The 26383-nt window shown below is 40.7% G+C and overlaps 1 protein-coding gene across 3 annotated transcripts in view; it reads right to left on the bottom strand.

Moving 5' to 3' along the window:
• Positions 1 to 26383, bottom strand: part of BEND7 (BEN domain containing 7) — a 46714-nt gene that overhangs the window by 16914 nt on the left and 3417 nt on the right. For all 3 annotated transcript variants that reach the window (XM_005143339.3, XM_031043974.2, XM_031043975.2), the window contains exons 2-6: positions 25582 to 25665; positions 15209 to 15508; positions 9664 to 9786; positions 6980 to 7245; positions 1963 to 2188 (exon numbers count right to left, since the gene is read on the bottom strand). In XM_005143339.3, coding sequence (XP_005143396.1) covers positions 1963 to 2188; positions 6980 to 7245; positions 9664 to 9786; positions 15209 to 15508; positions 25582 to 25665 — 999 coding nt within the window. The remainder of the gene's footprint in view (positions 1 to 1962; positions 2189 to 6979; positions 7246 to 9663; positions 9787 to 15208; positions 15509 to 25581; positions 25666 to 26383) is intronic.

The raw sequence follows: 26383 nt of genomic DNA, 5'->3' as shown, positions 1-26383 counted from the left end.
ATGTCCTAATGATAATAATACAAACAAGATGATGTTGTTCTTGTGGAGATTTCATACTGGCTCAGTCATTTACTGGAATAAATGAACCCACAGTGTCCTATAGGCCAGCTCTTGGGAGGGAAGAAGGGTTCTATTGGAACCAGGCTGAGGAGAGATCCACAGGACGTCAGCCCTTGGCATGTTACTCCATCACAGATTTCAGGGATGGGCTCCTGTCAGGAATCAGGCACTAGTACTTGGGCAATACTGTAAATACCAATAAAGATCACTGTCACTAAAGTGGTACCTAGTAGTACCATCAGAGATGAAATTTATCTGTTGGAACTATAACTCCTCTCTTTCTTCTTCCAAACTCAAAGGAAGAGGTTAAACCAAGCCTCAGAATTTGCTCCATCACAAGCTTAGCTCCTGAGAAACATTGATCTCTGCAGTGGGTGATGATGCTATTTTAACAGTGCTGCAGCATCTACTGAAAAACATTGCTTTTATGACAGTGCTGCTCAAATTAGTTTGTTGGGGTTTTTTTTCCTAAGCAATTTTGAACTCCTTTTCCTTCCATTGAACTTATTAATGAAAGCTTTTAAGGAAGAATGAGATACAGACAGAGGGAATTCATCTTCAGATTTCTGAAGATTATTGAGCTCAAGAAAGGAAAGTATAAGAAAGTGTTTGTGATTTAAACCTAATGATAACTGTAAGAAAGTCTGCCAGCAACTCTGTGTTAGGACTACGACATAGCCACACTATAGACTTTATCACACAACTGCAAAAGTTGAAAGGATAGTCTGGTGGTCTCCATCTCCAGCCTGTTGCTCAGAGCATGGCCAACTAGATCACAATGCTCTGGACTTGGAATATTTCCAAGGATGGAGATCCTGCAGCCCTGTTCAACCACCCTTACGCTGAAAAACCTTTTCCTTCTATCATGTGGAAATTTTCCATGTGTCCAGTGCTTCTTGTGCCTCTGAGAAGAGTCTCCATCTTCTCTACACCATCTATCATCTTCCCTAGGTAGTTGTAGACAGCCGTAAGGTTCCTCCTGAATCATCTTCTCTTCCAGTTCCCTCTGCCTTTCCTCACACTTCATGTAAGTAAGTACTTCATGACTTATCTGCTTCAATACCACAAGACTTGGTAGCTCACAACTGGACTCAAGCCAGTATGTCAGTGTTTTTCTTGCATGGTGAGAGGGGGCCACAGAGGTGGTTGCAAAAGGTTCCCTTCCTCCTTTTGCTGTCAATAGACTTACTGAAGCTCTTCTCATTGCTAAGGCAATCCTATATTGGCAATCTGTATCTCAGGACAAGTCACAGGCTGTCTTTTGATAATATGGGTATTTTCCCTGCTATCTCAGATTTCAACAACAGAATCCAGTTCAGAACCTCTGGCCTAATACTAGTTCTTTGTATGTTGTGATCGGAGAGTTTGAAGGTACCTGTGTTCTTCTGGAAGCTCTGACTGCCAAGAATTCCACCCAGCACAGCGTCCTCACACAAGAGAAGGACCATGACCATTCTTATAAGCACCAAACTCATCTCAGTCCCAGTGTTATCTTCCTGCATCTCTCCCCAGTCCAGCCATCAACAGCTCAACTATTTACAGAGCAGACACAATCAGATGCAGAGCAAGCCTGAGAGTTTTGGCTGAAGATGATCAGTTACACTGTCATTATGTTTTCAAGAGTTCTTTGCATCTCTGCTATCCGGAAAAGAAAAATAATTACCTTATAGGAATATTGAGTTTCCAGCCTTAGAGCCTGACTTCACAAACTGGGATCACTGGCTTAAAATTAACACAAGCTCTCCCCGTAGAAGCTATTTTTAACAAGTGAATGAAAGGGAATAAAAATAAGACTGCATATTTTAATAGATTTAACACACGTCAGAAATTCTAATCCCCTTACACTCTCTGTAGCTGAGAATATGTTCTAATTCCCCATATGAAAGAAAGCAAAACCCATACCTTTTATTGCACCCACAATATTTTGGTCTAGTCCTTTCCGGTTGTCATTGAGCCCTCTTTTCCTTTTGCCGTTTGGTAAAGAGTTAGCCAAAGTCTTGTCATCAAAAAATGCACAGACCAGCTTCCTAAAGAGCAGACTTCCTGAGCGAGTATAGTTTGACAATATAGAGTCCAGCTGAGATTTCGGCATGAAGACGTCAAAGCCTTCTGCAAGTTGCACTTCTGGCTACCAAAAGAATACAAATGTTTTAATTAAAGAGGCATTCAAAGACATTATTTTACTTCAATCATGCACTGGTGAGACTTCACAATCATTTAATCAAACCCTGAAGCTTTCGCCAACTATTCAGTACCACAGCAGCCTACTTCATTGAAATCAAACCCCATCAGTGAATAAGCACCTTAAAAGGCAAATCAAATAATCATACTCATGTCTAGCCACTGTAATAGGTAACAATTACTGACATTATTTCTAAGCATGCAGCTAACAAAAAGAACAGAGATACCTTTCAATATTGGATAATAATGACAAACCCGAGGATCATCCCAGAGCAATAATCCTATGCAATGATTTTTGGATATTTATCTAACCATTTTATGGACTTGTTTCACTGTCAAATGACGGGAAAAAAGTGGGCTGTGGGGCAGCCAGGCACTTCCAAGAAGCACAAATGCAGGGTTACTGACTGTTCCACATGGGCTTCCAGCACAGATACAGCCCATAGGAGTAGATGATGAGTTTGAGGTTGCTTTTGGAGTCAGCACATGCTGATCATTCATGTTTCCCTCCTTTCCACATTCCCAAAATGCAACCTTAGAAAAGAACGATGTTAGGTAGACAGCTTATTTCAGCACAGTGGGCAATCACAGGGATTTACACAACCGCTAGAAAACAAGATGGAAGGGACAAAGAGGAAACAAAACCATCCTGTATTTCACAAGTCTCAAGGCAGTGTGGGCCAAAGCAGAGGAAGTCCGTCAAGGAAGTCGCCTTATTAAGAGTCTTTTTGCTGCCCCTGCCTGTACATACCAGAAATTACACAATCAATATCTGCAGTATTCTGTGACTACACAAGATGTCTGTCTGAAGTAATTACGTATCTAGAATGGAGATACATCATGAATAAACTACACTTTTTAAGGTATTATGTGGAAGTTGGGGGGAAGAGGATAACAGTGGTCATGATGTGAGGAAATAAGCTTGCTCCTAATAACTTGCTCCTTTTTTCCCCTTCATGAAAATATATCCATCAGTAGTGGTGTGTTGTCAAAGCTGTTTACAGAGCAAGAGCAAATGCCATCTCCCATCAAATCACCTGCAAATGTCTTGAGTCTAGACAGAAGAAAGGGCTGCCAATCTCTGGAGGATTTGGCTGTGTAACTCTTTTCCCATGGATGTTTAAAACCCAGTATCAAGAGAGTTACAGCAAGCAGCATCTTTTCACAGCATGTTCTATGACTGGCTAGGATTCTATGATATGCATGTGTATTTTGCAATAAAACTGGAGATTACAATGCTTCGGGAAGCCAGGATGAAAGGTTTTTAAATATTCAGATAGCAATTAAAATCTAAAAAGCGTATTTCTCAGCTTGTTCTAGTTGAGAACATTCAAAATTCTAGATCTAGCAAAACAGAGTTACTCTATTTGATATTTGACAGTCTTCTGATGTAGGTGGGTTTTTAACATATTACTTTTGAAGTTTCTAGTGACAGGAACGATTTTCAGAAGTAAAAAACATGGGCCAAGTTTACAACTTGGGAAAGATTCTACTTCATAGTAATCAAAACAAAGAGTGTAGTTGTCATGGTGATGAAGGTATCCTGTCCTATTCTGCTGTTTGGGTCTTGTGTCTCATTATAGTGATTTAAGATAACCTCTATTGTACAAGATGCCTTGGGCAGAAAAACCATCTTCACTAGTCATAGAAACACAGAATCATAGAATTGTTTAGGTTTAAAAGACCTTTTAAGTCCAACCATTAACACAACATTGCCAAGTCCATGTCCCTGATCACCACATCTACATGTCTTTTAAACATCTTCAGGGAGGGTGACTCCACCACTGCCCTGGGCAGCCTGTTCCAAAGCCTGAGCACCCTGTGGGGAAGGAATTGTTCCTCAGCTCCATCTAAACCTGCCCTGGTGCAGCTTGAGGCCGTTTCCTCTTGTCCCATCCCTTGTTCCTTGGGAGCAGAGCCCAGTCCCTCCTGGCTCCATCCTCCTGTCAGGCAGTTGTAGGGAGCCATCAGGTCTCCCCTGAGCCTTCTCCAGCCTGAACCCCCCAGGTCCCTCAGCCGTTCCCCATCGTGCTCCAGGCCCTGCACCAGCTCCGTTGCCCTTCTCTGGCCCCGCTCCAGCACCTCAATGTCTCTCTTGCAGTGAGGGGCCGAGAGCAGAACACAGGATTCGAGGTGCGGCCTCACCAGTGCCCAGTGCAGGGGCACAGTCACTGCCCTGGCCCTGCTGCCACCCTGGTGCTGATACCACTGTGGTAACTTTTCTGAGACCTCCTGCTTAAAACCCCAAAGCCAGGAGGATCACGAGGCCCTGCTCTCATGGTCTGTGTTTTACCATTATGCTCCATGGGAGGTTTCCTTCCTCCCCGAGTTCACCTTAGGAGATCTGTGTTATGCTTTGAAGAGGTGTAACCCCCCACTAATACAACTGTAAAACACACTTCAGACCTTACCAGTGAACCAGCACGGAGGAGTCAATATTATTTCAGCTTTGACTATTTTGTTCTTAATATAGGAATCAATTTATATACCAGTGAAATAATTTGAAGGGAAAACACTGATTTATTCGTGCTTTCCTTTAGTAGTAAACTGTTTTTCAATCAAAGACTGAACTTTATGATCACTTTGAATGCAATTTCTCAAAAGAAAAAGCATTTGTTAGCAGATAATGATCATGGCATAAGGAACTGGTGGGTGAACTATTCATGTATAATAAAATAAATAAGATCTGAATGCCAAAGGCTTTTGCTGTGCTAAAATTAAGAGGCAGTGAATTAGATTTAATCCTAGACATTTTAGTACGTTCTACTACCTAGATTAGAAACAATTAAGTTTTAAGTGAAATACTATAACAGTAAAACAAACACAAGTAAGTTTAAGTAAGAGTAACAGATCATTACATCTAAAAAGCAGGTTCCATGATTCATGGCCCAGAGCAAGAGTTGATCTCACAAAGACTTTTTACACCTCTGTAAGTAGCAGTATTTCATCTCAGCATCCGAACCGGCTGCTTTGGTTTCGGTAGCCTCAGTTTTACACCCATTAAACAGAGATTTTTCTTAAAGTTCAATAAATGTTTTCAAAACAACAGCAGTGCCAGTGCTGGCATGTGACACAGCACACACTAGAGACAACCCGTGCAATATTCTCAAGGGAACATTTAGTTATGGTGCTGTGTAAAATGCCTTTCAGTTTTTTTCAGACACGCTGGTCGTGAGCACACTAGAGATGCCTCTGAATAAATAGGAAAGATAATACTGCCATTCATTGTGAAAGAAGAAGTGACTTTTCTCAGGCTTCTCTCAGTGTTTAAGGTCACATTTTATTTTCACTGTTAAATATATCTATTTTCAGAACACAACTGTTTTCTTTCCAAAGATGAAACAAAATCAATTTGTTCGTCTCGGGCTTCTGGCTCTGTAAATTCAGTCAAACAACTGCTGTGGCAAGCAGGGGCCAAAGCATGGGAGGGCAGATGAGGACCTGATTTATGAGCCACACGTTTTCTCTTTTTTTTTTCCTTAGGTCAAATTGGCACCTTCAAAGAATTGTGTCCAGCAATAGAACGCATTCATAAAGCCAAATTACATTCCATTGCAAGCACAAAACTCTTTTCAAACCTATGTTTCAAGCTGAAAAGAGTGCCACAAGCAAGGAAAAATTATAAGCACAAATTGTGTACTGGAGATAAATTACCAGGCCCTCCCCAGACCATTCCCTCAAACATTATGAAGCATGATACTACAAAAGGAAAACCTCTGAAAAAGCCTCAGACTAGTTACTCAGTATCACTACACAGACTCTATGGCATGAGACTGCAATCTAATTAGTGGTGTGGCTTGCATCTGTATAACTGAATTAGCATGACTGCTCTTTTTCATTATTAGTTCCCTTTTCCAGAAAGGTAGAATATTATCTGCTGCATTGTTTTCATTTACTCTTATTGATAATGAATTTAATTATGTTTTTCTAGCTCATCGTACTTGGGAAATTGGAAACTGCCTGCTCAAAATTAAAAATATATTAGAGAAATTAATGATCGGCTTACTCAACCAGTGAACTGGTTCAGATGGCATCACTCTGGCCATTAAACTAAGCCGATCAGCCACCGGATATATGAAATTTCTATCAATGTGCATGTATTATATGAACCAAGAGAATATGCTTATTGCAATTTTACATGTAAAAGGTACATATTTTTTAGAGGGGCAAATGTTGGACCCTCTAATCACAATGACATCACCAACAAAGTCAAGGCCCTCGTCCAGCATCCACAGCAATGGAGACCAAATAACCGTATTGAGCAAAGAAAGACTGGAGTATGAACTTTATAGAGGTGAGGAATGCCCTGAAGCCAGTGGGACCAGCCAGGCATGAGACACAGCACATAAATACACCTTGGCAGGATAAAGGCATACGTGTAGACTACATGCACCCATCAACAAATGACAGGGCTGTGAATGGTTTATACACAAAGCACTTTTCACAGCTCCTGATCTCATGGTGGCTCTTGGCATTAAGAGGCATGAAGAACAAGTTCCCACTGCAAGCTCAAACAACAGGCAGCCTTGAACTCAAGGGAGAACTACACACTCATGAAAGCAGAAAAACAAACCCCAAACCTTTGTAATCAGCACTTCTCAAGTCAAACCCTACTGTCTAACCCTACCCAAGATTTGCTTGTTTAACAAAAAGCAGGAACATCAACCTGCCTTGAGTACTCATTCTCCTGAATGAGTTTTAAAATCCTGTGATCCCACTTATTAAAATATTAACTTACATCTGATGAAGCTGATTCAAGGATAATGCCAAATCCTGAAACAGGGGTTTCTGGTTTTAAGGGGGTTTCAACTGCTTGTAGACTCGATTGTTCCAAGTTTGCTGATAGTTTCTTTTCGTTCTCTGCAGGGTTGGGTTTCTTATTCATGGTAATTGTCTCAACAGTTTTGAGGGGCAGTTTTTTCTTTTTATTTCTCTTTCTTGCTATTGTTGACTTCTGTGCACAAATCAGAGGAGCAGGAGGCTGCTGTCTGTTTTGAGTCCCAACTGAATGAAAGAAAGCAATGAATTAAACTTATAGGCAAAAGCACACGTACAAGCACACAGACACATCATTAAACTACTGACATACTGAACTTATCCTCTGGATACGTGATATGGTTTTCAGGGCTGTTTGTGCATGTGAAACAGTTACATTTTATCACCTTTGCATAATTTTCTGATCTGTACAATGGCGAGAATGACACTGAGCTCCACTGTGAGGTTTTCCAAGACATGCTGATGAATAGCACATTAGAAAAACTAGGAATACCTGGTTCTTTTTTCAAGTGACCAACCTAGGGTTGGACACAAAGGACCTGAGCAATGATTAATTTGTGTACCTTCTTGAATGACTGAGAATCTCACTGTCTTTGAGCATCTCTTCCTGATAACGTCAAATAATACAAGTGCCAATGCAATTACAGTTATTCTTCTGAATGCAGTTACCAAGTTAATTAGCTTAGCAAGAACATTTCAAGTACCATTATGTCAAGAACAAGTGAAAACACTATTAAATAGTTTAATTTCTAGGGAAAAAAAAGTAACCCAAAGTTGCATCAGTTTGTTTCACTCAGACACAGAAACTGACAGGTCATGTGCTACCTCTGCAATCTAAGAGAGCAGACTTTATCAGTATCTTCCATTTTCCACAATCATTTGTACAAATGAAGGCACCAATCCTGAACAAGTACCAATGCAAACAAGTCCACCAGCAGAATGATCTGCAGATACAATTATCTATCTGGATGAATCAGGAAGATGTAGGTCAAAATAAAACTGACCAAAAGTGCTACACATGCTAATCAAACTCACTCGAGCTAGGAGTGAACTACAATAATCCTCATCTATAAAGCTTGAGGAGAAACCCAACCCTTAGAATACTGCTTATTAAAAGATTTCTGGGATATTTCATTTCTGGCAAGGATTGACAAGACTGTAATTTGTAGTTTATCATTTAGACAGAAGGGTGTTTGAATACTAAAATAAGTGATTACACTTTCACTTATATGTTTGCATTTTAGGGTTTTTTGCTTTTAGCAACACATGTGCCAAACCGTGTTTTTCTCTCTACAAAACCATCATTTCATGCCTACCAGAAAATATGAATCAGAAGATCCACTAATTAACAAGGTATTTACACTCTAGCTACTTAATAAATAAGAAATGTTCCTGCTATTGAGGAGCCAGCTTTTCTGGCATAACCCCCAGTTCTGTACCTCTCACCCCTATGCTATTTTTAATCATGTTCATGATTTCAATGAAATCAGTGCAACTGTGTAAAGAATTCCTTGTCCCAGCAAAGATTGCAAAACATGTGCTTCTTTGCAAATCAGTGACTTTTAGAAAAGCATTTTTATGCATGTCAACTGCTATTACAAAACCTGTCTGATCCTTCCTGTCACTCACTGAAACACTATACACCATGTAGACAAGGAGTTTAGTCAGCCCTTCACTCCACCCATCTGCAGTTAATTACTCAACACTCCCTTTTCTTAGAGGTCTTATCCAGCACTCTTAAGAGAAAAACCACCAGGGCTCCACTCTGCATCACTCACGCTAAAAATCTCCAATGTCTCCAACTTCTCATTAGCATTAACACTAATGTTTAGGAAGCCTGTGAAGACCTACCTAACTCCTAGCTGCCATGCTCTTGTTATCTCGTCATCTCTAGTGCTCTGTGCTGTTCCGTTTCAGCTCCTAACCTAGCAGAAAACTTGGACTTAATAGTTTTTCCCAATGAACACATTATTGCTGGTTCAGCCAGTAGAAGGAACTGGTAAACCAGCCTGAAGAAGGGTGGAGGCAGCAACATGCAGCAGCTAGCTCAGTTGAGGCTACCACAGAGCTGTAACTTGAAAGATCTTTGAAGTGTTATACAATAACTTTAAGTGGCCTTCCCAGTTTCTTTCCTTACCCTTAAGTTTAATGAACTGGTAAGCAGCTAACAGGTAAAGTAGCATTTTGCACCCCTGTACAAATACACACTGAGAACAAACTGGGGATAACTGTCACATATTGACGTACCCACCCAGCTCCCATTAGGAATAAATTTATTCTCATTAGCAAAAAATCACATTACATTTATTTATTTATTTTAGCCTTAAAAGATTCCTACAGGTAATATCCCATGTTACAGGTAAGGATCTGAGAAGTAAAAATGACATTCCAAGAAGCTTGTGAAAATTTGACTTCGAACAATGTGTCAAGAGAGCAGGAAACAGCTCAGGTTTTCCTGAGTCTCCACATAAAGTTCTGTCTTACTAGACCATTCCTCCTAACAAAAAAAGATCATGGAATCATAGAACAGTTTGGGCTGGAAGGGACCTCCAAAGATCATCTAGTCCAAGCCCCCTGCAATGAGCAGGGTTATCTTCATTTGAGATGCTTGTCATGGATAGGCACATCTGGGACCGGCCATTGTACCTGCTTGAATCTGAATCAATTTTCGCATGGTCTTGAGCTCCTGAAGGATAGCCTGCAGGGTTGACTGGCAATTACAGGTACAGCAGTTTGGTCCAATTGATGAATTCATCATTGGGATTTCTCCTGAAAGAAAGTGGAAAGAAACGGGGGAGAGAGGATGTAACCCACAAAAACCACCCAATGATTATGAGCAGGCATTTGAGACTATTATCAATACACCAGATCATGAAAGTAGATCCAAAGCAAGAAGCAAATAATTTTCAGCATGGTGCCTTTTAAGAAGAAGGGACCACTAGTTTTTATCCAATTACTAATATGTGCATTTATATACAGTAGGGAATGCAATGTTACATGGGCTGAAGAAGACTGAGCATGAATACAATGCACTCTTCACAGCAGGGCTCTCTATTGTCAGGCTAGTTCATCTTGAATAACAGTAGCACCAAACCTCATTATAAACATACTCACTTTATCACACACACACAAAAAACCCATCTCCTGGAACAGCCTTACAAAGAATGAAGACAGACGGCATAATAAAGGTTTACGCTGTACATTAAATGAGGGCCTAAGAATTTTAAGCTCCTTGAATGTTACATGTGATACTTTATCATGTGAAGAATTGAGAATGAAAATGAAACACCCTATTCCAAGGGAAAAATACCCACCAAAAACCCAACAACACCCTCTCAAAACAAACAGAATGGAAAAGAACCACAGCAAGAAAACCTTTCAAATCTGCTCTTCTCCCTCCTAGGCTGGGATTGTAGTCTATGTCATGTTTTCCAGCACTGTGACCTACAAGATGGGCTTTCCATAGTTTCCCTTTGAAAACGAATAGATTCAACAGGTACTTCTTTTCCAGTAATCCTTACAGTGTTTATCTGAATTTACGTACTTCTAGTTCTACCCCTTAGCAATGCTTTTATTACTGCCTTGCTTCCCTTCCAAAGCTTTGCATTGTAGGTCCTGAATTAGGACAAGCTGTAACAGCTGGGAGATTTCAAGCTTTACTTGAACAGTTGTATCCTGCATGTTAGTTTAAAATAGTTATATCCTTAGCTTTACTGCTGCAAATAAAACATTCAATATTCAACAGAACACCTAGCAGTATCTGCCTGAATCTGAGGCCAGTTGGGATGCACTCCCCTTCATTTCAAAATGTGCTTAGTCATTTAAATTGATGGCTGTTTTACTGCTCATCAAAGCATGCAAGAGGAGGGATGATCATTTTATGAAGATAGGTACAAATGAATCTAACAAAAATAATCTTGCTTGGTGTCTCATGTGGTGGACTTCAGAGTGTATTTCCCTTTTTTTCCCATAGCCTGACACTTATCAGGTACCCTTTAATCATTACCTAGCTAAATTTAATACCAGGCAACTCATTTAATCTTCGTTCATAAATCCTCCCATTTTTCATTTGCTTTCCTCTGAAGCCAAACCAGTTTATTAATACCTTTTTAGGTCTGGTCTGTGTTCTTTCTGATGTCACACCCACACAGATCCCCTGACTTCAAACCCCATTTGAAATGGATGAAATATGGCCACTGCTAAATTGCTCTCTTTCCTAGTTCTTCCAGTGTCTTTCCTCCATCCTCAAATCTCTCTTCCCAGGCAGATGTTTTCTATGTCTTTCCATTCAGTCCTTCAGCTTTGAAAAAACATCTATCAGACTTGAGCAAACTGGTGGTTGTTCTCCCAAAAGTAAGCTACTTGTGAAGCCAGAATGATGCATTACTTGAAGACTATTGGAATTTTCTGGGTGTCTCCTCCTTTCCTGACAGACGTAGACTGTCCACACTACTACAACTACACATTTTAGTATTTTAAAATAGAACCCATAGACAAAACCTGTTAATACTGCACTAAGATAAATGGAGTAGTTTAAGAATCTCTGCAAGTCTATCAAATATGAATACAATAGTTCCATTTGGGGCTTTTCACCAAGGTTTCAGTTGTAAATAAAACAACTTTTTCAAAGTAAAAAGTGATCTAGAAAACAGGCTGAGTCTCAAATTAAAACAAAAAGAGGTTACTGACTCAGCAGGACTCTGCCCCGTTTGATCTCACCCTTCCTTTGTGCACTGCCTATTCACTGTAAGTTCCTTGAGGCATGGATGGGATTTTATCTTTTCAATGGTCCATAAAGTGTTCAGCCCATTGTTACAGGTACAGAGGGAAACAAAATATATGTTATCTTTAGCTTTGCAGCAGATTACTCAGAATCCCTCAACTTGGCTCCACCAAAACCCTTTACCCTAAAAGGTAAGACAGACTTTAAGGGTTAAAGGTAAGGTAGACTTTAAGGTAGAGGTTAAGGGTGCTAAAGGTAGACTTTTAGGTAGATGGGGTTCAAGGCTACTTGGAATTTAACAGCATCAGCATAACCCTGTACCTGTCAGTAGTCAAACAGGCACCCCAGAAATGGGGTCCTAGGGAATTAGGAGAGTTTTATTAATAGAAGACAAATACATAGTAAGAACAGCCTTTCTCTGCTTTTTCAGTTGGTTTAGACTAATAAGATCCTCAGGATAAAGCCTGTTCTCTCTCTTGATCAGAATCCAATATTCTAGTGGGCTTTTGGAAATGCTATCTGAAAGAGTACAGCAGGAGACAGGGCTGGTGGGCTTTTGTTTCCTTCTTAATGAAGACTTCACATAGGGCTGAATTGCATCTGAAAACTCAGACAAGTTGTATCAGTAAATACCTGTACATCTTTCCTGTTGCAATATAACATGTTCCTAATGAAAGTACCCAGGCATACAGGCTCCTGATGGAAAACCAAAGGGTCTATTTTCCCATTGAGGCATAGGGGATTTACATTATAATCCCCATTAGCATTGATAAAAATTACCCATGTAAATCTATCATAGGTACTGGAAATGGGAAAAGAGACCACCAGTATTTCATATCAAAGCAGGATTCTACTGACTTCATACATATGTATGAGGGTTTTTTATTTTCTTCCCTCCTCTGATCAGTTATTGTGTTATAAGAAACATCTTGTAGAGTGTTCTCAGTCATTGTTCCAAGCACTATCTTTATCATTTTTAGAGGACAAAAGCAACCCTTTTCAACTTGTTATAAATCATTTTTTAATTTTAAAAGGAGAACAGACTTTTTATTTTTATGAAGGGGTCTTTAAAGAGCCATCTCCTCTTTGGAAGCTAGCCAGCAGGCAAATTTGATACCAGCATCTATAGTTGAGAAGGAGATGACACAAGTGCAGTAGTTGCTTCCCCAGTGTGAGCAGCAAGTAGCCCAGGACAGTGGCTCTTACAGCTGGGTCTGCTGAGAGTGAGTTTACCTAGTGTAACGTTGCTACCATGATTTTATATTTGAAAAGCATGCAAGCACAATCCATTGACATAACCTGACATAACTAAAAAGCAATTCAGCTGCTGCATCACTGCCAGATTTGTTACAAAACATAAACTCAAATGCAGTAGACAGGATCTATGAGTTTGTTGTGTCTTAACAGGGCAGACATGCTACCCACTGGTAGTCGCTCCAAGAGGCTTCCACTAAATGCAAAAGGTCACAGGCTTCTAAGTGATGACTTGTGGAACCATTGCCTTAAATCTGGTTCAGAATAAATCACTTTGCTTTCCAAGTATGTTCCTACTCTTCCCTCTGTTGCAGCAATGCCCAGGTCCCCCCATTCGTCCTTTTCCTCTCTATTTTTGACAATATCTTTTCATAGCTGCTTTCTAAACCAACACCTATTAAACATCCATTCCAGCCTCTCCTTGAACCACCTTTACCATGTGAGTAGATAACCAGTTAGACGGACTTGGCATGCTTGTTACAATCAAATTTGAGTAATTCAGACAGCCTAAACCATATATCTTGGCTTCCTATATTGTATCTATCCACAGTGGACAGAATCTGGACTCATCCATCTGCTAATGCCTGGACATCTACCAGTGATGATTTAGACCTGACAGCCCTACATAATAAGCTTACACCCCACCTGAACAGTTTTGTTCTGATGAGTTTAAACACCATGGTAAGTACCAAGGAATAGTATCTTCCTTGAAGTACTGTTCAGCATTTCTACACCCAGCTTTTAAGGACTTTGTCAATCCTCTGAATAACATCTAAAATACCCAGTTAGATGCTCATGCTTCCAATGCAAGGGATGGGGGAATGGCCATCCAGAAGAGCTACGTGCTGGGTGAGGAGCAGTTTCAGAGCTTGCCCATGGCCCAGAAACACATCAAATGTTTTTCATTTCCAGGGACCAGACTTTGGAGCCAAAGCAGCAGAAGTGCCTGGCAGGATGACAACACTGCACTGGAGGCAGACACCTCTAACCAAAGAGCCTTGCAGATCATCTTTTCAAAGGTGGCCAGAGGAGAGGGCTCACACCCATCTTTATGTAACAACCTAAAAGACTGCATTCCTTTCTGTAGCAGGACAGCTGCAGAGGGAGGGGTGGAAGGTGCCTCCTGGTGCACTCCCCCAAGAGATGGGAGCCTGGGCATTCTTCCTCTCCAGCCCAGGGGTCACTCAATCCAACCCTTCTCCTTGTCTCTCACAGACCATTCTAACATGTAAGAGATCATAGATGAGCCGAACCCTTCCTCTTTGTATGAAAAATCAAAGCACTGACATTTTCTTGCATATGTGGCCAAATCCTGTCAACATATTTTAGTTCACATGCTGAATCAGACCCCTGAGGGGACAGAGGTGCTGCTCCACCTACTTTCTGGATGCGAGAACTAGGCATGTGCAGGCTTGGGCACTTCTGTGCATGCAGAGAACTCTCCCTGCCAGTGCCCAGAGACTCTCAGGACAAAAGAGAGAGATGTGTGATGAATTTTGGGTCCTTCCACACTTTCGGAAGGACCTAAAATGAGTGGGATTTTGAAAGCACAGCTTTTTATTCTGGCAGTAAACCCTACATACTGGGGAACTTTAAACAACAAGAGAAATGCATTTTAATGACACACTTGCCATCTACTTCAGGGCAGAATCCTCTGCGAGCAGAAGATGGACCATGCTCTATACACATTGCTCATAGGTAGACTCCATCATCTCTTTTCTCCAATAGTCCCATTGGAATAAAAGCCTAAGGCTGTGATGAGACTTTGTACTTGTTTTAAGGCTGATGCCATCCCCTTCTGAAAGTCAGTAGAATCCTGCTCCACAAGTGGTGTCACAACAGCGCTACATTACTCATTGCAAAGAGGAGTGGTAGAGGTTGACATTTAATTAGCTATGAATATAACAACAATGGCAAAAGCTGTTTTAGTAAGTACTGTATAGAAATTAAGCCTACAACAGCATTGAGTAATTTTGTCCTATCACCAGGAATCCATTTTAAAAGCTAAGACAGATGGTAGCAGAATGCACCGTGCCCACTTTCGCACCTTTTCAAAGTGATAACTATGTGCTCATTTGGTAGACTCTGAACTATAAAACTGCTCTCAGTGCAGCGGTACAATATATCATCACAACAAAGGCAGAAAGTTAGTACAGTACAAGGAGAGAGAGGGAAAATAAAAGTAGCATTCTCAGTAACTAATGCAGATCATACCATTGGATGCCACGGTTCGTGTTTGATTTTGGAACGTTTTGGATCGAGTTCCATATTGCCCTGAAAAATGGCTGCCTTGGGGTGATAATTCATTCCATGAACCGCTCTGTGAAGAATGAAGGCTCGCCTGGGACTCTGCAGGGGAATTCAGGCGCTGGGCCCAGGCTAAGTCTAAATCTTGGGGCTCCTCCTTTAGTTTTTCTCCTTCTTTGCCAACTCGTTGATAGATTCTTCCAGTGCTGTCATTCAGTAATCTTCTCATCCCTGTAATTTGTTTTTTAATTTCCCGGCTTTCATCTCCTAATGAAAACAGAGCCACAATTATCACTGTAAATTAGCAGAAAGGGTAATGGGTAGAGATTAGAGATTTTAGATGCCAATAAGACTTGGAGTATAAAAAGAAATAAAGATGAGACAGAAAAAGATGGTTGGGTGGCTGCTGGTATGTACCAGGCTATGCTTTAACACAGCGATGGTTGACATCTCCCACAATTGAAAGACCTGCTGAACTTGGCTGTCTTGATGCTGTTTCTAAAGCTTTGATGAGTAAGATTATTTTTTCTGCAGAAGGAAATACTAATAGCTACCGCAGTTTCAAATAAACCATCCTTTTAAGAGACTGATCCTATTCAGCTGTCGACATCCGTGGCTATTTTCCCCAAGTAAAGCCTAAAGGATCAGATCTTTTATATATCAGTTTGCTAGATGCAGAAGGTTAGGTCCTACTACAGAAAAATAAATCACAAAAAGCATCATGCCACACAGACACACAGAACAACACTGCATCTATTGATTTTAGTGAGCAGGATCAGTTCCATAGGCCACAGAACTGAACAATACTGGATTATACAGGAATAAATTAAAAGGCAGCTAATACACATATAACCATATACAGCCTAGCATATACTGCTGGAGGTCTTAAAACTGTAGATTATGAAAAAAAAATGAAACTTTAAACAGAAAAATTTGCCTGTTCCAAGTAAATTCAGGGCATTTAAATAATAACAATTACATACTTTAATATTCCTGGCACCATTTAAGTATTAATTTTACATATGAAACTGCTGATAGCACAATGAATATATGTGCTTTGGGCAGATAGCAGCTATTTTGCTTGTTAAAGCATACCTTACATTTCACTAGTAATAGAGAACTGATCACAGCCCCTTCTGAAATAGGAAGTTTCTATTTTTTTACTGGTAATAGAAAAATCAAACATCCTAAGAAAATGGAATAAGTGGAAGAAATTGATGAATCAACCTTTCTTTATAATGCAGTTTATACAGTAATACTGGCTATCCTCTACTGAGTTTACATTTGCATGTCCCAAAGTAAACTTATTTTTGGCAAAGCAATATTGGAAAGGAAACTTCAGAAGGAAACACCAACCACCCAAACCCCAAGATGCAACTTGCATCACAGACTCATGCAATGGTTTGGATCGCAAGAGACATTAAAGCTCATATAGTTCTAACCCCATAACACTTTCTACTAAAGCAGGTTGCTCCAAGTCCTGTCCAGCTCTGGTTCAACAAGACATTTGACAGTGTGTTGATGCCAGGCATATGAGCAATTTTATCAACTCAACAGCACTATTCAGTTGTCTAAACCCAGGAGCACGCTTAGGTAGAATGTCTGAATCAGACAGCTAAAGAGCAGCAACCCCCTCCACAACACAGGCCAAGCTCAATGTGTCTGGGAATTGCTGTGCAAGCCCAGCATACCCAGGGAGGCACCTTAAAGAGGGAGGTTTTGCTGTAGGAGGTGAAGCAGCAGAAGGGGACACAAGCTGTACAATCTGCTCCAGCCTCTGCTGAATCAGAGCATCTCCTGCCTGACCCGGTGCACTGGTTCCCTGGGCCAGAGCCAGCTGGCTCCAGCCCACCCTCATCCAGCGGGAAAGTGGGTGGTTTGCAAGAAAGCTTCTAGTACAAGCTTAGAGAAATATGTGTCAACCCTGCACACGATACTCCAGCACCGCTTCCACTCCAGCTACAGCAGTGAGAAAACCCTTCCTTTGCACGGAAGTTCTGCATTGTGTTTACTTTGTCAGTTTGCCTGTGGATTTGTGTGTGGGTGTGATTTAATTAACAAATCACAGCACCAACTCCTCTAAAATGACACTTTCTGGCCCTGACCCAACTAAGGGTTGACTCTTTGTAGTTCCCAACCTCAAAAGGCCACAGAGTACCACCAGACTCCAATTATTGAGACACTTTACACTGCCTTTCCCCTGTACGTGGCTGTATCTGCCCATATCCATGCTCCAAATGCTGTTTGCTAGAGCAAAGCATGAAGCAATCCCTCACCATCACATCATATCATTTAGTAGTACACCAAGTTTTATGTTGGCAATTTGGATTTGTATTCAACAGCAAAATGTATCTGAATATCAAACAAGCTTCCCACCCACCTCCTCCTGTCGGGTATAGTGACTGTGTGCTACGTGGCTGGTCAGGTGACACGTTGTTGGAAAGATTAAATTTCCCTTTCCCAATTACATAAAATATTAATGTTAATTGAGCTTGTTCAGCCTTGATTCTGCTCCCTTGTTCCTCCATACAGAAGTCTTCCCACTGATGAGCACACTTACCTCTAAATAGAAAAAACCCCTACATTTATGTCACAACAAACCCTAAGCGTGCATCCTACATAAGCATGTCTTTGTGTTTAGGTAGCTCCCTACTTAAAACAGGGAGATTTAACCTTTGTGAACTTATTTGTTAGGGTTTTTTTGCTGTGGTTTTTGGCTTTAGGGATTTTTCTGCTTGGGGTTTTTGGTGGTGGTTTTTTTCGTTTGAGTTTTGGGGTTTGTTTTGGGTTTTTTAAAAGTGTTCTGTTTTGTAAGGAAGGACATAAAAAACGTGCAGGCTATAACTATAACCTTGACTTAGTCTTCAATGCAAGTTTACAATCCCTCTCTCCCAATTATGACTTTTAATCTGTAACTGGCCAGTGACAGCAGGATCCTTCCCGACACTGTCTAAATCTGCAGGCAGGTAGGTAGGAGTAACAGATTTAACTTCATGCCTCCTGGTTCTCTCATCTGGCTATTAGCTCTAAAGCCCAATGATAGCATTTTGTCATCAGCTGTCATCAGCTGATGACTTTCACACATAATAATCATGTAATTTAAGAAATAAATACATAGAAAAGAAGGAAGACGGGGCACAGAAAAAAACAGAGCTCAAGATACTGTGTGTTACAGAGGAACCAGCCTTGCTGTTTAAATGCTGAATAGGATAATCATATAGTTTAATACAGAAAAATCTGCATTACCTATCTCTAAAAGCCCTCCTGAGATGGATGTTGAGGCCTGAGAAGAGTGGTACTTATTTCAGCTTCTCCCTGTGCCAGGGGTTCTCACCACTTCTAAGGGAATGGGGACACCTCTGAAGGGCAGGCTACATAATTTGCTGTTTGGATCCCCCATGTAAACACTTTGATTTTATCTGAAGCTAATGCAATTACTTGCAACACACTAAAAGACTTAAAAACTACCACCCAAAATAGATAAGCTTGGCAAATGACAGCCTTATTTAGGAATTTATATGTAAAGATTATAATGGTCATAACAAAAACATATGAACCATGTTTTAAAATGACTATTACAGTTGCTTCTATGATGGCTCCTTATATACAAACTGTTTCTTCCACATGAAGAAGTGCTTCCACATGCTTCTAAAACAAATAAAAGCAAAACAAAGCCCTTTCGTAAATACTATGTTAAATCCTCATAAAAAGCCATTTCCCTAAAATTCATTTCATTCGCTTTCCTTACTGAAAGGGATAAAAACTTCCAGCTTTGGAAGCTGCAAATATGTTTAAAGTTACAAATGCACAACTGTAAACCAGAACTGCCCTAGGATGAAGTAGCATCCACAGGCTAAGTGTGCACCAGTCTGAAGCAACAGACCTGCAAACAGCTCCACTTAACAACATGTTCTTGAGAATTCATTAATTCCATGCTTTGGCCCTATGTGCCTGACCATATTTTCACTATCATGCTTATTAAGTTTGATACAAATGAAGCACACTGCCTGCAAACAAGTCGTTCTACTTTTGCCAAATAATCTGTCAAGTTACCACAGTGCTACAAAGAATTAGCAAACTATATGCAATCATAACAATATGGTAAATATTGATTTTATCCCAGTATTAGAGAGTGGTAACCACATCGTATTTAATGTGTGTTGTTTTAAGTGTATAAATGAGCGCATAGGGCTAAGGTTGGACTATTGTATAAGTTTGAGGTCTTCTTCCTTTGACTTACATAAACAAATATGTTTATATGTTCTCCTGGCCCAATATTAGGAAACAAGTTCTTTATCTTTTAGCATTTATGTTTCTCATATGTTTTGGGAAATATTAGTAAGTAGTTGACTTTTTTAATGCAGTTTGATTGTCTATGAATTAGTGTCTTAATTTTCTGCTGCGTTTGGGCAAATGAAACTCATGCAGAAAGTTTTCCTTTCTTGGTTATACAAACAAGGCTTTTTCCTCCCTCAGGCTGCCTATGGAAGATCCTTTCTATCTCAGAGATCTGTGTCAAACTTAGCTGAAATCAGTGGATGAGATGAGAAGCTATGGGGAGGGTAGGAACAGCAACAGACAGCTAGACAAGCACCTGTGAAGCAACAACACTAGCTTGGTTTGTAAGGAAACAAGAAACTGAGGTGAGAAACAGTGGAAGTTGAATGCAGAATGCTTGAAAGCTCAACAGAAAATAAATAATGGCAATGGGTTATATAATCAAAGATATTAAATGCCAGTTTATTAGACGCCACTTGAATGCTGCCCTTCCTGGATGAGGGCCAGCAAAACTTGGCTGCTGTGTTTGAAGATTTTATAAGGGCTAATTCAGACCAGCTCCAGGAACCAGGAGGCACATGCATGCAGGGCCCATGTCTCTGCTGCACAGCCAGGCTGAACTCACCAAAAACACCTTTCTGAATGTTACACACTGGATGAAGACACGCTGAGAAAGTTGGGGCTGTTCAGCCTGGAGAAGAGAAGGCTGCGTGGAGACCTCATAGCAGCCTTCCAGTATCTGAAGGGGGCCTATAGGGATGCTGGTGAGGGACTCTTCATTAGGGACTATAGTGATAGGACAAGGGGTGATGGCTTTAAACTGAAACTGGGGAAGTTCAGGTTAGATATAAGGAAGAAATTCTTCCCTGTGAGGGTGGTGAGGCATTGGCACAGGTTGCCCAAAGAAGTGGTAAATGCTCCATCCCTGGTGTTGTTCAAGGCCAGTCTGTACAGAGCCTTGGGTGACGTGGTCTAGTGTGAGGTGTTCCTGCCCATGGCAGGGGGTTGGAACTGGATAATCTTAAGGTCTTTTCCAACACTATTCTATGATTCTATGGTATTCAAGTATTTCCTTCAAAGACAGTTATCCCAGAAGGGAGCTACGCATCCATTCTCAGCCAAAACTATACCCACACCAAACTGGAACTTGCAAAGCTCAAGATATTTTTGCCACTGTCATCATGTATTGCAAGTGGTCCTGAAATAGAAAATTGTGAAGGTCAGTGTGGGGAAAATAGAGGAGCCATGTGCATGATTCCTTATCGGATCAAAGGTTTCCTAAATCAGACAGAAACTTGTGACTGCTCTGTGGATAATTTGAATCTGGCATCTGTGTATCTAAATCGGTGGGGTAAGCACACATTTCTCAAATAAAGGATGCCCAGTCCTTGCTGGCGGTCAATCCTGTCAACCTGTATTGTTCAAATAACACAGGCAACAACATGCTTTGCAAATTAAAACCCCAAGTCAGCAAGGAGAGCAGTGGAACAATGTCACAGAATCACACAAGCAACATGAGTTACACGCTGGGGACTTTGAGTAGCCCAAGCTGATATATAGGGGTATTTAAGCTGTCTTTGTTAAGGCATCTTAGCAGTGCACTAAAACACCGTTTAAAAGCACATACCCATCCCCACAGTCACCACACAAAGCACTAAGATTGTATCTGCAGGAACACTGGATTACCCTCAAATTAGACCCCCTACTCCCAAACCAAGCATGGAAGTACACAGGTTGATTGACACCCCTGCCTATGGAGAGACAGGAAGTTAATAAGCATCACAAGCACTAATGTAAGCAAAGCAGAATCAGACCCTGGGAACACTGTGGCTCTGGGAGGGGGCTCTGGGAAGCTGGATCAGCCCATGTGGTCTGGCCACTACCACTACAAAGTAACTGTTGTGAAGAGCTTGGTGACACAGCTTCAAAACACGCAACAAGAGCAGATACATATGTTACACAGCTTCACACAACGCTGAAACAGGTAAATCACTCAGGAATGGACAAGTGAGCAACTGTTCAATAAATGTATATATTAATGGGGTCATATAATTGAAAAACTAGTAGTAGGTATGCAACAACTTCCCCCAGTTCTCAGAAATATCCCAGGTCAAGATCATGCTTCAGCCCCAAAGGGAAGGTTCACAAAGTGAGATCACTAGAGAGCACAGATACATAAAACAACCTTTTATGCAGTCTTAATTACAAAAGCTATAGTCCAACAGTCTGACTTGGGATACAATTCTATTAAAAGTAACAAGTAGCTTCAGAGACTTGCATTAAGTCAACTTTTTCTCTGTGAATAACTTGCAAAGGCTGTTATTTCTGGGACAGAATAAATTCTTGATATTAGTGAGTAACTTATGCATCGCTCCTCTGCTCCAAGAAGACATTATTTATTTTTACCATAACATAGAGAAGTTATTAATCTGCTGCCTTCCATTGCAACAATGCGAAGTGCTGTAAAATGCACAGACACCTGCATTACAGTACATTTCAGTTCCACTTTATATCAGTCATAAACATCTCTGCTTTGGACATCTCTTCAAAACAAATGCTCCAAGTACACTGTGTGTAGCATTGGGTTTTATGAAACTATAAAAGTTCTTCACTGTTAATTACACAACAAATGTCTCATCACACGTTTGATTACCAGGATAACATAATTAGTTTTCTACATTAACCTTTCCAACATAGAGCCTGAATTTCAAGTTGAAAGCATTGTAAAAACACTCAGGCTGGGGGTATATTATATTTCTGCTTTTTTGTGATGATAATAAAATACTAACACTGGGAAAAAAATACCCCTAACCCAGTGTGGTGTATGCAAAAGATAGATATATACACACAACCTAGGTTTGATCAGCACTGTCCACAAGACATGGGTGTACAGTACCCTCATGGGCTACCAGCCTTGTGACAGAAGGTTTATGCTGATAATTGGTAAAGGCTGAAGTCGGGTCTGCTTTAAATCTTGCCTGTACTTGAGGTTTAATCACTTCACTCTGGGCTGCTTCCTCCTTTTCAGGTTGAGCAGTCTCTCTTGCAATCAGACAACTAAGCCCTTCCCTTCCAAACAAAAGAGATGCCAGTCCTCATTTGCAAAATACAGCAGTGACATTCCTCCCACCCAAAGGCTGTGTTTAGGATGTCCTTTGTCTAGAAAGAAGTAAGTTCTTGTTTATCTTCTTATCAGAACAGAGGACTGGAGGAAAGGACAAGCTACGGCATCTCCCAGTCCAACAATGCACCACATGAGTAGACTTCACAAGCTTACCAAGCTCCATTCATCACAACCATCAGTATCTTGTATCTAGTATCTTGTCCACTAATTGTGCTGAAGCTTCCTCCAACCTTCAGCCTACAAAGTTGTATTCTGCCCATCTATGCTGGTGCAAAAAAGGCCATCTAGGTTCAAGAGGTCTTTTCTGATATTTAAACTTTGTTTAACATGCAGATAAATTAAATGGATTCTTCTTACTTGCTCATTTACCCTAGGAGCTCCCTTCTTCTCAACAGTTCAATTTGAATTCATCCTTCTTAACTGTGAAACCAAAACATGCACATCCCACTCCTGATAGAGCTTCACTCGTTTATATACTGGCATTAACATTTCACCTTTTCTAAAGCTAATAGTTTCAGTGATGTATCTCAGCATCCATCCACATACTAAAGGCTGCATCAGACTGAGGTTTCAGCAGCTGACCCCATGAGCCAGTTAGAGAACAAACCTATACTGGAGAACAAACTGAATTCAAAATCAGCAAATTCGAGTGAACACCCTTCTGGGATGAATTTTGGCATAAACCAGTGAAAACAAGTGAAGAAGCAATTATACCCTGAAGCCCCTTATTAGTGGACAGGACACTGAGCTGGGGAAAGTGTTGTAATGCCACCATCCCTGAAGCACAACAAAATACTACTCCACACACTGACTTTTTTTAAAGGAAAGCTGGAATGCCAAACACCACTCATCCCAGATCCCCACTGAAAGGTGGGAACCCAGATTTTAAGTGGTTTCAGCTGAGTTTAGTCCCTGCCACTGCTTTCCCTGCGTTTCAGATCAGTGTCTTTGTCACTAGGAATCTGGATGAAAGTGGACACCAAAGTAACCTACTGAAGACAAAGTGAGAAGATTATGTGAGCTCTGAGTAAGTTACTGAATTGAACCCAATCCCCAAGGATGGGGAGAGAAATGTCTAGTCTACAAATCTCACACAGTCATTTGTCATTCAGCTTTGTCAAAACCAGCATGCTTTGAGGAAACCTGAAAGTTGGACACTTAGAATATTGCCAGGAAATAGCACCTTTTCATAGCAGCTGAAGGTGGGCCCCCAAGACTGCAACATCACGCTTCAGTACCTGATAAGGAAGATCCTTGATAGGACTTACATTCTTAAAGGTTAAATTCTGACTGGCTCTTGAAATAGGTGAACTTTAGGCACTTAAATGCCACAGCACATTCAGTTGCAATGAAAAGCTGGGCATACTCAAAACAAACCCCAAACAAAATCCAAAGACAACACAGCCAGACCAAAATCAAACTCAATTGGTCTAACTCACAGTACAGATGTCAAAACACAGACTCCTGCAGATTCTTAGAAGCATCCTGGCTTAAGCAGCTAGATGCCTAACTCCTGCCAAAGCTTTATCATGACTTAGGGTTGGAAGACAAAGCATTCAAGGTAAACCTCTGGTGGAGCTCACTCCATCAGGTTTATCAAAGCCCACCAAAAGTGCTTATCAGACCTCACCAAAAGCGCTTACAGAACACGAAATCCAAACACAAAGCACAACAGCCACATTTGCTGCTCTCTGGCAATGGGTGCAGGAAAAAATGTTTGCTCAAAATCATAATGGTGAGAAGCTGAGAATTTAACACAACTCTCAACCTCATGGAAATACTCCAGCCATCACAAGATTCCACACTGCCCAGGACATGCTCCTGTTCTCTCCCATTTACTTCTGACCTCTAGAAAAGGTTGTGGCACTATGAATTAAGGAGACAAAGGCATTTTGCATGCAATGAAGACTGACTTCAGGTGCTGATTCACACACTCCAATGCTTCTTCTTGGCTCCTGGAGGCAACAGACAAAGATTACAGAAACTTTAAATCACTCTTCAAAACGTTTAGGCTCCTGGTGCACTTAAGGAGAGACAGACACCCCTGGATTCCTTGCTGCAAAGGCACCTGCCTTCTCCAAAGCCTGAGCAAAGTGCCCAAGAATTTGCTTTATGCAACAAGAGTCATTATGGTAGCTCTAAAATCTGGCTCTTGCTCCTCTGAATTTGGCCTGCCAAATTTTTGCCAGGAGGTGCTTTACCCAGGTCAGATCCTACATGAGAGGAGGGGGCTGGAAGCAGGGAAGAAAGACGCACTCTGCAGCTGGGATAAAAAGGACGCAGACAGGAAAGATAAAGGCTTGCTGATGACCAGTCCTACCATGCTGGAGTATATATCTTTGGTATATACACTGTGCAAAGCATATACACTTTGTACACTGTATACTACTACTTTGTTGTCTTTACGCATTTTTAACTGTTGATTTAATTTCATTTTGCCATGGCAGGATTAGCAGGCAAGCTACAGAGGTGAAAGGACATTATTACATTAAGACAGCACATTAATCCTTTATCCCACCCAAGACAGAAGCAAAACCAAACAAATAGCAGCTTCCTGGAAATTGAATTTCTGTTATCCAGATGTCAAAGATGTAATACCCCAATTACACAAACTATTGCCAGTGAACCATGCCAGTGAATATGCAATGTAAATGGGGTGAGCACAGAGCTGCAAAACTGCAGAGTCAGCATCTGGCTCTCTGAGTGAGTGATAATTAGCACTGTGTGTAGACACTAATAAACATTTATGTCTGAAATTACAACTTTTAGCAGTGTTAATAAAGGATATATTGGCAATTCGTAGAATAAAAGGGTCTTGAAAAAAATGTCATATTAAACAATGGCAGGTTCTTCCTGTGCTTGCACAGGGAGTTTTTTCCTCCCTAATTGCAAATGGCCACGCTATGTTGCTCAGAAATTAATCAACACAAGCACATACCTAAAAAAAATGGTTGTGTTTCTTTGGTCTCCCCATTAACATCATTGCTGTAGTCAGAGATCTTATATATCTCAGGGTGGTAATCTGGAATGAAAAACGATAAAAAAAATTAGAACTCAAGTGATCTGGAAAAAATGAACACTGAACACATTGCTACAGTTTTACTACATAATTTATCAATATCTCTGCAGCTGATTTCATGTACATCAAATTAACCACAGAAAATGTGCTCTGTATCAGCACCTCCTAAAAAAAAACTTTGCTCACACTGGAGAGACTCAGCTCCGATATTTCACAGATTTTAGGGAATAGCTACGCCTGCCCTAAATTACTGTGTTCATTTTCACAGCAAATTATCCCACCAGATGCCAATTATCTGGCTTCTTGCTTTACAGATGGAAAGCAGATTTATAACGAAAACTTTACCTTCCCAGAGACCAAGGGGAACTTCCAAACTTCAACTCAATCAGAAAATCAGCAGCATACGTTAGGGCTGCGTCATTCAGCTACACTGATGTGCATTTGTGCCACTAGCCTCTGAGTTCTGAGGATGGGAGGATCAGGGACACCTTAGGATATTCACCTAGAGAAACTAAGGATGGCCCTAAGAATAAACACCAGCACCTCTTATTCAGAGATATTACAGGATTAAATAATAATAATAAACTAAAAATTTCACCCTTGGATTTCTATTTCAAATTAAAACGGAGTATTTTGCTGTGAAAGTGTCCGCTGTAAACCCAGGCAGGTGTTCCGTAAAACCAGAGCTGTGTTTACATGTGTGTACAGAGGGAATAGTAAG

The sequence above is a fragment of the Melopsittacus undulatus genome, chromosome 5 (genome assembly GCF_012275295.1).
Source record: "Melopsittacus undulatus isolate bMelUnd1 chromosome 5, bMelUnd1.mat.Z, whole genome shotgun sequence".
Classification (NCBI taxonomy): Eukaryota; Metazoa; Chordata; class Aves; order Psittaciformes; family Psittaculidae; genus Melopsittacus; species Melopsittacus undulatus.
Note: the sequence above shows the minus strand (reverse complement) of the source record. Positions and strands in the feature narration are given on the sequence as shown.